General features: G+C 39.3%; 1 protein-coding gene across 1 annotated transcript in view; it reads left to right on the top strand.

Annotated features, from left to right (window-relative positions):
* The window catches only part of Jade3 (jade family PHD finger 3), a 61,988-nt gene that overhangs the window by 35,399 nt on the left and 13,721 nt on the right, over nucleotides 1-12,868 (top strand). The window contains exons 7-8 of the mRNA XM_070040571.1: nucleotides 3,079-3,246; nucleotides 9,592-9,708. Of these exons, the coding sequence (XP_069896672.1) occupies nucleotides 3,079-3,246; nucleotides 9,592-9,708 (285 nt within the window). The remainder of the gene's footprint in view (nucleotides 1-3,078; nucleotides 3,247-9,591; nucleotides 9,709-12,868) is intronic.

Here is a 12,868-nt window from a genome sequence, read left to right as displayed (position 1 = left end):
TTCTGAACTTTCCAATGTTTCTCTTCAAAGGGGTTTCAGATAAATGATTGTAGATCTGTAGTCGGCTTGAGGGGAGTAGGGCAAAGGTTGTTTACATATTCTTTAGTTCCCTATTACATCTGGGACAATGTAATAAAGAATTATTTTCAGATTCTTTGGTTAAAAAATTAAATGTAGCATAATTCTCCTTGAGAGTATGCTTGTTTTTAAAGCATTCAGTAATGACTATAGAAACAGCTTCAGATATTCCCTTGTACATTCATTTGGATTCTAAAGAGCTATGTAGGTTAGAGCTCCCTCTGTTGACTGAAAAGTGACAAAACAATTTGGTAAAAGGCAAAAGATCTATCCCATCTGAAGAGAACCAGAGTATCGTCAAACAATTTGGAAGATCTCGTTTACTCCCTAATAGAATAGGGGCATATTGCCATCTGAAATTATTGAACGAATTTTTCTTCTTTACCATATCTTGTGCAGTGCTTGTTCCTCAGTGACAAAGATACACTCACAGTCAGTACTTTAGAAGTATACCAGTATTTTAGATTTTAATATTCCACTAATTTTTTTTTCTTTAAAAAAATGTGAGGGCTGGGAATGTGGCTTAGTGGTAAAATGCTTGCCTAGCATGTATGAAGACCTGGGTTTGATTCCTCAGTACCACATAAATAGAAAAAGCCAGAAGTGGCACTGTGGCTGGAGCAAAAGAAGCTCAGGGACAGTGCTTAGGCCCTGAGTTCAAGCCCCAGACTGGCAAAAAAAAAAAACTTTGAAAGTTAAGACCATTCCAATTCTCTTTCATATCCATTTTCTACTTAGCCAAAATATTGAACACTTAGATTAAAAATGGAGTTATATTTGTCTGAAAGTATGTGCTCATCGTTTTTACATCATGAATATAACACTTGACACTGAGTTTATTAACATCCTGAAATTACATGTAAAATATATGCCTTGCAGTTTGCTTGAGTTTAAGCTAGCTGAGGAAGGATGAGAAAGGTCTGACTACACAGAGTTGACCATGTAGCACAGGGAAACTACCTAGATGTACACATAGAGGTGAGAATTTAAATGGCTAATTACAGAGGAAGAGGCCTAGTTTTCCAAGTTTGGGTGTCCTGGGGAATGGGAACAAATAGCACAGTGTTAGGACCTGTAGGTTTTAGGTTAGAAGTGAGCAAACTTTAAAGGGCCAGAAATATTTTAGGTGTTGCCAGTCACATACAGTCTCTGTTACATAAACTTTTTTTCTTCATGCCACCCTTTAAAAATATAAAAACTAATCTTAGTGTTCACCTTACAAAATAGGTCAAGAGCGGTAGCCAGTACTACTCTTGATGGAGGAAAAGGTAGATTAGGGCAGAAGAAATCCCTGAAGGATTTTGATGCTGTGCAAGAATATGAAATCTTAGCCGGGTGCTGGTGGCTCACGCCTATAATCCTAGCTACTCAGGAGGCTGAGATCTGAGGATCGAGGTTCAAAGCCAGCCCAGGCAGGAAAGTCCATGAGACTCTTATCTCCAATAAACCACTCAAAAACTGGAAGTGGCGCTGTGGATCAAGTGGTAGAGCGCTCGCCTTGAGCTGAAGAGTGGCAGGGACATCACCCAGGCCCAGAGTTTAAGCCCCATGACCGACCAAAAAAAAGAATATGAAATCTTGCATTTTAGATAGAAGGTGTAAAAGTGGAGGAAAATAATTTAGAAATAACCCAAGCATGGTGTTGATGAGAACTTAGGTGAAACAGTAGTGGTAAGGGTGGGGATAGATAGTAGATAGTAAGGTCAGAATCTCTGTACCACTCTAGAGGGAAGAATAGCAAATACCCAGGCCACTGGATGAAGGTAAGTGGTATTCTAATCCAAAAGTTTCATCTGGATGGTCCTAGCTACTCAGGAGGCTGATATCTGAGGATCGTGATTCAAAGCCAGCCTGGGCAGGAAAGTCTGTGAGACTCTTATCTCCAATAACTGACTAGAAAACCGAAGTGGCGCTGTGGCTCACGCGGTAGAGCGCTCACCTTGAGCTGAAGAGCTGAGGGACAGCGCCCAGGCCCAGAGTTCAAGCCCCACAACTGACAAAAAGTTTCATCTGGATGATCTGAAGGAAACCTGACTAGATATGGAAAGGAGTTTGGAAATAGTAGGTTGCAGGAGGGGCAGGAGTGGATGGATATGATGGTAATTGTTCTAACTTGTATCTGATGGGAGGGTGAACCAGAAGTTTTGAAGCTTCCATGTTGAATCAATTGGTGATGGAAGGTTTATTAGACCACAGAGAGAGCCATCTGTCTTTTAGGTTTTGTCCCAAATATAGTAGAACATTAAGGAAGGAAAGATGGTAAAATGGGATGTAAAAAAAAAAAAAAAACAGAAGTCAAAAGGACTAGTTGATGGGAATAATTTAAGTGGTAGAGCATTTTCCTAACAAGAAATACCTCTGGCACATTTTCGGAACTCTAATCTTCCATATCATTCATTATTTTTTTTATTTCTCCACTTTGATTCCATAAAGAAATTTGAGGAGCTTCCAGAATTCATGAATTATTGCAATTAATATAGTATTCTATTCAAGATTAAATCCAATTCCCCTTTTCTTCAACCCAAGTAAAAACTACAATTTACTGATTTTTATGCAAGAGGCACTATTAAGCCCTTTAAGACATTAGCTTATTTGCTTCTCAGAAGTTTATTTCTTAATTTATTTTCTTGATCACAACTGTGCAAGACATGTAGAAATTGCTTAATAAGTGTTTAGCTTACTAATTATAATGTGTAAACATTGTAGAAAGTTTAGAGAACAAGCCAACTAAAAGGTCTGTATCTCAGATGACAGTTGAGCTAGCTGCTGAGGGTATCCCTTCCTAATCTTGCTCTATTGTCCTTAAAGTCAATTCTTAGGAACATATGTTCTAATATTCTTTCAGATACTGCAAATTGGGTTTTTTTTACTGCTTTTAAATGAATCCTGGAAAGAAGCTTTTTGTGCCTCTCTCACAAAAGCAAAGGGTGCTCTGTTTTCTGTATCAGAGCAGATGTATGTGTAGATGTCGACTCTTCTCTCTCCTACTTACATCTCCAGGCCTGCTATGGTATCCTCAAGATCCCACCAGGCAACTGGCTGTGTCGTTCCTGTGTTCTGGGTATTCGTCCAAAGTGTCTATTGTGTCCAAAGAAAGGTGGAGCTTTGAAATCTACCAGGAGTGGGAGTAAATGGGCTCATGTCAGTTGTGCTCTATGGATTCCAGAGGTAAGAAAACATCCCAGCCTAAGGCCATTTGCTTCAAGATCTCCTCCCTCCACCCCTCATTCCCAACTAAGACTTAGCATGGAGATGCTTCCTGCTCACTCATGTTTGTAAATGTATGTTTGTATATTCTTCCACTTAAACTAAATCAGATGTTTCATGGATGCCAGTGTGTGTATGTGTGTGTTTACATACATGCGGATTGCTGTAGCTGGTACTCCCAGTGGTGTGAGGTTATTTGAGAGAAGAGATAGAAAAGAGCAGGATACCACACTATTTTTGTTCCTATGGCTCTCTAGTTTGAAGTCTGGTATTGTGATACCACCCACATTACTTTTTTTTTGCCTAGAATTACTTTTGCTATTCTAGGTCTTTTGTGGTTCATGTGAGGTTTTGGATTGTTCTCTCAAAATCCCAACATCACAGCTGGGAATATGGCTTAGTGATAGTATTTGCATGCATGCATGAAGCCCTGGGTTCAGTTCCTCAGTACCACATAACAAAAACAATTTTAAAAAGTGGTGCTATGGCTCAAGTGGTAGAGTGCTAGCCTTGACCAAAAGAAGCACAGGCACAGTGCCCAGGCCCTGAGTTTAAGCCCCAGGAGTGGCAAAAAGAAACCACAACATCGTTTGGATGTTGATGGATGTTGCATTCAATTTGTATATGATTTTTGGTGGTATGGCCATTTTTCACAATATTGGTTCTATCTATCAATGAACATGGAAGGTCTTTCCATTTTCTAGTGACCTTTGATTTCTTCAGCTGTTTATAGTTTTCACAATAAAGATCTTTTACATCTTTGGTTAGGTTTATTCCTACTTAGGAATTTTATTTATTTAAGGCTATTGGAAATGGAGTTATTTTCATGATTTCCCTGTTTGTACATTGTTGGCATACAGAAATGTTACTGACTTTTGAAGATTAATTTGGTATCCTACTACTTTGCCAAAATTGTTATTCAGTTCTAGGAGCTTGGGAATGAAGTCTTTTGGGTTCTGCAGATATAAGATCATGACATCTGCAAATAGGAATAGTTTGATTTTTTTTCTTTCCCTATGTGAATCTCCTTTGTCTTTTCTTGCCTTGTTGCTCTGACTAGGAATTCCAGAAATATGTTGAAGAGGAATGTAGAGAATGGACATCCTTGCCTTGTTCCTGATTTTAGGGGAAATGGTTTTAGTTTTTCACCTTTCTGTGAGATGTTGGCTGCTGGTCTGTCATAGATGGCCTTTGTTGTTTTAAGGAATGTTCCTTCTATTTCTACCCTCTCAAAAGCTTTTTACATAAATGAATGTTGTATTCTGTCAGACTTTTTCTGTATCTTTTGAGGTAGATGACATGTAGTTCTTGTTTCTGTCTCCGTTGATATGGTGAATTACATTTATTGATTTGCGTGTGTTAAACCAGCCTTGCATCTGTGGGATGAAGACTACTTGGTCATAATGTATGATTTTTTTATTTGTTTCTGGATTCTGTTGGCTAGTATTTATTGAAGAGTTGTGCATCTGTGTTAATCAAAGAAATTGGTGTGTAGTTCTCTTTCTTTTATTGGATACTTACGAAGTTTTGAGTCTGAAATTGCTCCTTCTGTTTCCTTCATGGAAAAGCTTGAGGAATACTGGTATTAGTTCACCTTTAAAAGTCTTACTAGAACTTACCAGTGAATCCATCTGGGTCTGGGCTTGTCCTTTTTGGAAGACTTCTGATTACCTCCTCAATCTTGTGTGCTATTGGCTTGTTTAACTGGTTTATATCTTCTTGGTTCAGCTTAGGCTGTTTGTATGTCTCTAGAAATTTGTCTGTTTCTGCTAAGTTTTCCTTCTTTTTTGAGAATAGGTTTTGAAAGTCCTTCCTAATCATTTGGATTTCTTGGATGTTTGCCGTAATGTTTCCTGTGGCATCTCTGATTTTATTGATTTGAATTTCATCTTTTTTTCATTAGTCTTGCTAGTGCTCTATCAATTTTATTATTTTTTCAAAAAAACAGCTTTTTGTTTCATTGATTTTATATGTAGTTTTTTTAGTCTCCATTTCATTGATTTCTGCCCTAATCTTTGCTATCTCTCACCATCTAGTAGTTTGGGATTTGGTTTGTTCTTTTTCTAGCAGTTTTTGTTGCCTTATGAGGTTATTTACTTGAGCTGTTTCTGTTTTCTTTTTTTTCCATTTTTTTTTGTGATTAGTGTGTTTCTGTTTTCTTTATGTGTGGGCTTAGAGCTATGAACTCTCAGCACTGCTTTTTCTGTATCCCAGAAGTTCCATTGTGAGGGGCTGGGAATGTGGCTTAGTTGTATAGTGCTTGCCTAGCATCCATGAAACCTTGGATTCGATTCCTCAGTACCACATAAACAGAAAAAGCAGGAAGTGGCACTGTGGCTCAAATGGTAGAGTGCTGACCTTGAGCAAGAAAAGCTCAGGGACAGTGCCCAGGCCTTGAGTTCAAGCCCCAGGACTGGCAATAAAAGAAAAATAGACCCAAAGATCAATGGAATAGATTAGAAGGCACAGAAATAAAGCCATGCCCTTACAGTTACTTGATATTTGATAAAGGAACCATATTTGGTGTTGGGGAAACTGGGCATCCATAGGCCGAGAAATAAAAGTCCATCCTTGCTTATTACCATGCAATAATATCAATTCAGAGTGATCAAAGACCTCAACATCAGACATGAAAATTTTTAACTGCTACAAGAGAGAGTAGGGCAAACATTAGAACTTACAGAGATAGGTAGAAACTTCTTGAAAAGAGTCCTAGGGGTTGGGCTGAGGAGGTGGCTAAGTGGTAGAGTGCTTGCCTTGCATGCCTGAGGCCCTGGGTTCGATTCCTCAGCACCTCATAAACAGAAAGGGCCAGAAGTGGCTATGTGGCTCCAGTGGTAGAGCTCTAGCCTTGAGCTGAAGAGCTAAGGGGCAGTGCCCAGGCTCAGAGTTCAGGCAGGCACCACTACCAACACCCCAAAAAAAGAGTCCTAGGGGCACAACAGATGGGAGAGAGATTTGACAAGGTGTACTCCCATCAAAATAAAAAGTTTCTACACAGCCAAGGATATAGTTAGTAAACTATAAAGACAGCCAACAGATTGGGAAAATATATTTACCAGCAATATATCCAATATATACAAGGAGTTCAAGAAACTAACCCCTCACAAACCTAATAAACCAAACACATTAAATGGGTAAGGTAGCTAAGGAGCGACTTCTTAGAAGAAGAGGTAAGAATGGCAAAGAAACACATGAGGAAGTGCTCATCATCTGGTCATAAAGGAAATGCAAATCAAAACAACTCTGAGATTCTATCTCACCCCAGTTATATTGGCCAACATTGTGAATTTGAACAACAAATGTGGGTGGGGATGTGGGGACAAAGGAACCTGATAGCACTGTAGGTGGGAACATAAACTAGTACAACCACTCTGGACAGCAGTCTGGAGGTCCCCCAAAAGTCTGTTTGTAAACATAGACCTTCCTTACAGCCCAGCCATACCACTGTTGGGTATCGACCCTGAAAATCATGAACCAGGATATACTAAGGACACCTGTACATCCACGTTCATTGACACACTATTAACAATAGCTAAGATATACAAACAGCCCATACACCCCACAATAGATGTGTTTATCCAAAAAATGAGGTACCTGTACACAATGGAATTTTACACAGCCATTTGAAAGAATAAAATGTCATCTACAGGGAAATGGTTGGAACTAGATCAAATAATTTTGTTAGGTAAGCCTAGCTCAGAGACGAAAAACCATGCATGTTCTTTCTGATATGTGGGAAATAAATCTAGAAGACACTGGAATATGCTGTTATACAGGATTGTAGATACTTCCACACAAACTAAAAGAGCATATTCTTAGGAGAAAAAAAGACAAAATGTCTACATGTCTCTTCATATATATAAAATTAGAGAGAGAGGGGCTGGGAAGGTGGCTCAGTGGTAGAGCACTTGCCTTGCATGCTTGAGGCCCTGGGTTCAATTCCTCAGCAAAAAGAAAAAAGCTGGAAGTGGTGCTGTGGCTCAAGTGGTAGAGCGCTAGCCTTGAGCTAAAGAGCTGAGGGACAGCGCCCAGGCCCAGAGTTCAGGCCCCGTGACTGGACCCCAAAAATAAATAAAATAAAATTAGAGAGTAAGAAACTCCAAGATACAGAAACAAGAGATCTCTCTTTTTTAATTTTAATTTTTGATGGTTCCATCTTCTTTATGTATGGTATAATCAAGTGTTTATCTTCAGGGGAGGGGAGAACTTGAGGGGAAAAGGGTGAAAAAAATGCATCAGTGGAGCTCAGTGGACATGGAAGAAAGTGAATTACACAACTGGTGGGTAGAGACAGGAAGGAGGGACTGGGAGATAATGAGGGCTCATAAGACACTGTATGAAAAGAAATGTACTCGTGTAATTGTAATCCCTCTGTGTATTGCCTTTATAATAACAATAAAATAAATTAATTATTTTTTAAAACTTAAATACAAACCGGGCACCAGTGACTCATGCCTATAATCTTAGCTCCTTAGGAGGCTGAGATCTGAGGATAGCAGTTCAAAGCCAGCCCAGGCAGGAAAGTCCATGAGACTTGATTTCCAATTAATGCCTGAAAACCAAAAACCTTGAGCAAGAAAGCTCAGAGAGTATAGAGCACTCACCTTGAGCTGAAAGCACAAGGACAGTGCCCAAGCCCAGAGTTCAAGCCCCACAACCGCCAAAAAAAAGAAAGAAAGAAAGCTCAGAGACAGTGCTCAGGCCCTAAATTCAATTCAAGCCCTATGACCTACAAAAAATTTTAATACAGCAAACTTTCTCAAATAGAAGCATTTTCTTATGTTTCCTAGTTCCTACTTTCCAGTACCTTTTGGACTATTCTAGGTTAGAACTTGTGCTAGTTTGGCCATCTTTGACAGTTAGTCACTTTTTTAACTTGTTTCTCTCTTAGTCATGCCTATATTTGTAAAATTATATGAACTCTATTTTTCATACAGAAAAGAGTTTGTCCAGGGCTGGGAAGGTGGCTCAGTGGTAGAGTGCTTGCCTTGCATGCCTGAGGCCCTGGGTTTGATTCCTCAACATCATATAAGCAGCAAAAAAAAAAAAAAAAAAGCCAGAAGTGGCACTGTGGTTCAAGTGGTACAGCACTAGCCTTGAGCTGAAGAACTGAGAGACAGCACCAAGGCCCAGAGTTCAGGCCCCATGACCAGAACCAAAAAAAAAGAGTTTGTCCATCTCTTTCTTTTAAGTATCCTTTGCTTTTTATCACTATCCTAAAAACCAATTTCACTTTGAAGCTACTTTGGCTGTGGTGTAGAGTCAACCAATAGTAGTTAGTGGATTGAAAGATTTGGCTTTGATATGTTGTCTTTATTTTTACTTATATCTTATAAATTCTTCCTTACATAAAATTTTTGCTGTTTCTGGGCACTGGTGGCTTACACCTATAAATCCTAGCTACTCAAGAGGCTGAGATCTGAGAATCACGGTTTAAAGCAAGCCTGGGTAGGAAAGTCCAAGAGACTCTTCTCTCCAATAAACCACTCAGAAAACTGGAAGTGGTGCTATGGCTCAATTGGTAGATTGCTAGCCTTGAGCTAAAGAGCTGAGGGACAGCAACTAGGCCCAGATTTCAAGCCTCATGACCAACAAAAAAAAATCTGCTGCTTTCCAGCAATATTGGGTTTTATAAATCAAATATAAAGACATATCCCTGCCAGTTTTTATCCTTTGCTGTTAAATGAATCAGCAAGAAATGTGGCATCATCTCTAACACATGACAGATGTTATAGGATTTGTGAATTTGAATTCTTTTCCTTAGCCTTCTCTGGTTCCTAAGTAAACATGAATGTTTTTGATTCATTGATAACATTGCTCAGTCTACATTTTTACCCTTTCATCCAAAAGTGAGTCATTTGCATTTGTGGACATGATTGAAAGGTTGAGAAGTAGTTAGAGATAATGTTTTATTTATTCTTGGTTCCATACTAACCTTGCAAAATGGGACTTAGCTCACTCACTGTTGCGATGTTCTGAGCTTCTTATACATCATTGCTGGCTTATGAAAGGTACTTCTGCGATGCCTTAGTTCTTTTTGTTTTTTGTTAGTTTGTTTTTTGCGGACAGCCTGGGCGCTGTCCCTGAGCTTCTGCTCAAGGCTAGCTCTGTCACTTGAGCCATAGCACCACTTCTGGGCCTTTCTGATTAGTTTCTTAGAGATGAGTTTCATGGACTTTCCTGCCCAGGCTGGCGTCAAACAACAGTCCTCAGCTCTCATTCTCCTTAATAGCTAGGATTACAGGAGTGAGCCACTGATATCAGGCTTAATTCTTCTGTTTTATGGTGGTATTTTATTTATAGGTCAGCATTGCTTGTCCTGAAAGGATGGAACCAATCATAAAGATATCCCACATACCACCTAGCCGATGGGCCTTAGTTTGCACCCTGTGCAAGTTGAAGACAGGAGCTTGTATTCAGGTAAGTCTCCATGAAAAGTGGTAGGGTGAACAAAAACCAGATTGGCCCTACTTACTCTCCCAGTACAAGTGTTTCATGAACCAAAAAATTACTCAGGAGGTTTCCCACTCACACCTACAGTGCTAATGTTATGCTAACTACTTTTGGAAATCACTTTTTCAATGTTGCCTCTAGACCCATTCCAGTTACTCTTTCTATTCGTAGTGATTGCTAGGTACAGTAGTGTACTCCTGTAGCCGACTACCTGAAGGCCCAGCTATTCAAGCAGTTGAGATGGGAAGATCTCTTTAGTCTAGGAATTTGAAGCCAGCCTGTCTTTAAGAAGTATTTGTAGTCGTAGTTAATCTTTGTCTTTTACTGATGAGTTAACAGAAATCTTGACACCAGGCTATGATAGTATTTGGGATTGAAATAAGCTAGATAGAATTCTAAAACACGCACTTGAGATCCAAGATGACTTCGATGATTTTATAGATGGTTCTGTTATTGGGCTGAGTGACCATTTTTGTTAGGGAAAAAAGATGCACTTGAATGGATAAAATTTGGTGGTTACTTTTGCAAGTCATTATCATAAGCACATTTGTTATATATGGTAATGTAAGTAAAGCTTTCTGGTACATCTGAGGTATAGGAATTCAAATGAAGGAGAAACAGTTGTTGTGGTGGCACCTAGAAACAGCAGTTTGAAGGTAACACAAGAATAAGATGGAAAGCCAGGCCACAATGACTCACACCTATAATCCTAGCTACTCAGGAGGCTGACATCTGAGGATCACAGTTCAAAACCAGGCCCAGGAAGGAAAGTCCGTGACACTTATCTCCAATAAACTTCAAAAAAGCTGGTAGTGCTATGGCTCAAGTGGTAGAGCACTAGTTTTGAACAAAAAGCAGCTTAGAGCCAGGCGCCGGTGGCTCACACCTGTAATCCTAGCTACAAGAATAAGATGGAAAGGGTAGTTGCCTCCAGAAAAGACACAAAAATTGACTTTGTACTTTTGTTTTTCATAATGTCATTTTAGTTTCTAGTCCAAATGTAATTTTAGTGACTCTGCTAGCAAGAGGGAAGGAAAAACTAAGCTTCTACTCCTTAGGACCCTGCATGTGAGCTACAGGTGGTTGGAGTTGGATTTGCCTTCTAACTTTCTTTATAGAAAAGGGGCTATAAAATGGCAAAGTTTAGGACAGTTATTCTAGGTGTTTTGTGTGAGCTTCCTTTTATTTGGCTAACTTTGTTTAATTATAGTACTGTAATATATAAAGGAAGCTGTTTCTCTACACTCTACAATGACACATTTCCTGTTTCTGTGTACATTCACTCCTTATTGGACCCTGTATGTGATCCCCTTGAAGGCCAAGAGTCTGTGACTTTGTCCTGGCATGAAATAGAGTAACTGCCCCATATATGTGTTCAAATAGTGTTGAGTACATACATGTTCATTTTATTGCACTGTAGATTAGTTTGTGATGTGCATTTCCCCCTCTAAAAAGTAAAATATTTTCCACATTTCCATAATCATTATTAATCATTTTATTTCAGACATTGAATTATTGTCCTTACTGTGGTATCTGTATTTCCCATTATTTTTGCTGTTTTAAAACATGATTTCCTGGTCTGGCTTTGAACTGCAATCCTCAGATCTCAGCCTCCTGGCTCCATGATATCTCCCATTAACCAGTAAAAAGCCAAAAGTAGAGCTGTAGATCAAGTACATAAGGCTAGCCTTGAGCACAAAAGCTTAGGAACAGCACTCAGGCCCTGAGTTCAAGCCCCAGGACTAGCACACAAAAAAACACATTTCTATACCAATTACTAATTAGTAACCTAACTGTAGTAAGAAAATGTAGGCATTTTTTAGCAGTTAAGATTGAACTCCAGCACTTAAGCTTCCAGCTCTTTTTGCTTTAGGTTATTTTTCAGATAGGGTCTCACTGACCTGGAGCCAGTCTCAGCCAGTGATCTTTCTCCCTATGCTTCCCAGGTAGATGGCTTGCTTATTGTCTCACTGACTTTTACCTAGACTGACCTTAAACTGTAGTCCTCCTGATCACTGTCTCATGAGTAGATAGGATTGCAAGTATGAGTCAGTCACCACGACGGGCTTTATTTTTCTTTTTTTCCTTTTTGTCTTTTTCTTTTTGCAATGCCAGTAGGTAAAACCCAGGACTTCATACCTGCTAGACAAGTACCCTACCACTGACCTATCTTCCCAGTCCAAACTTCTGAGTATGTGGAATTTCATTTATCCAAGATAATAGGTTACAAGCAATAAGCATTAAAAAGCACATTACAAGATGGCTATATGCCATGAAAAATAAAAATGTGGCGCTCAGTTACAAGTTTAAGTCAAGGTTGTAAGGGTAGAGTATCTTGAGGTAGGTGGCATTTGAGCAAAGATTGGAAAGCAAGAGGAAAAGCAGTACAAATGTTCCAGACAGTAGAAGTGTTCCAGACAAATGGAGGAATGGTCATTTAAAAGACTATGAGATATGAGTGCCTGTTCACGCAACAGAAGAGGCAAGCAAGATCAGGTTGTAATATGTGGAAAGAGATAGTCAAGGAGATTACATGGAGAATGGCTTATTGGTTAAGGAAAGGGACTAGCAGACTTATATGTGACCACATAGCAAATATGTTAGGCTTTGTGAGTTGTATAGTCTCTGTCACAACTACTCAGCACTACATTTGCAGTACAAAGGCAGCCACATATGATACTTAAAACAAAGGAGCATTACTATATTCTGACTGGCTCTATTTCAACAAAACTTGTTACAAAATAGTCTTTTGATTTTTTTCTCCACTATTTAAAAATGTTTAGAATTTTTTTCTTTTCCCTTTTTTTATTGTGAGACCAGAACTCAAACTCAGTACCTTATGCTTTACTGGTGCTCTACCAACTGAACCACATCTTCAACCTTTGGGAAATTTTTAAATTTTTTTGTTGTTATTATAAAGGTAATGTACAGAGGGTTTTCACTTATGTAAGTCAATCAATGAGTACTTTTCTTTTTTGCGGGGGGTGGGGGGTCCAGTTGTGGGGCCTGAACTCTGGGCCTGGGCGCTGTCCCTCAGCTCTTCAGCTCAAGGCTAGCACTCTACCACTTAAGCCACAGCACCACTTCCGGCTTTTTTCTTTTTGCTTATGTGGTGCTGAGGAATCGA

This window comes from Dipodomys merriami, unplaced genomic scaffold, assembly GCF_024711535.1.
Source record: "Dipodomys merriami isolate MVZ:Mamm:240054 unplaced genomic scaffold, mDipMer1.0.p SCAF_3, whole genome shotgun sequence".
NCBI classification, from domain to species: domain Eukaryota; kingdom Metazoa; phylum Chordata; class Mammalia; order Rodentia; family Heteromyidae; genus Dipodomys; species Dipodomys merriami.
The sequence above is the reverse complement of the archived record's forward strand: the minus strand, read 5'-3'. Positions and strand labels throughout refer to the sequence as shown.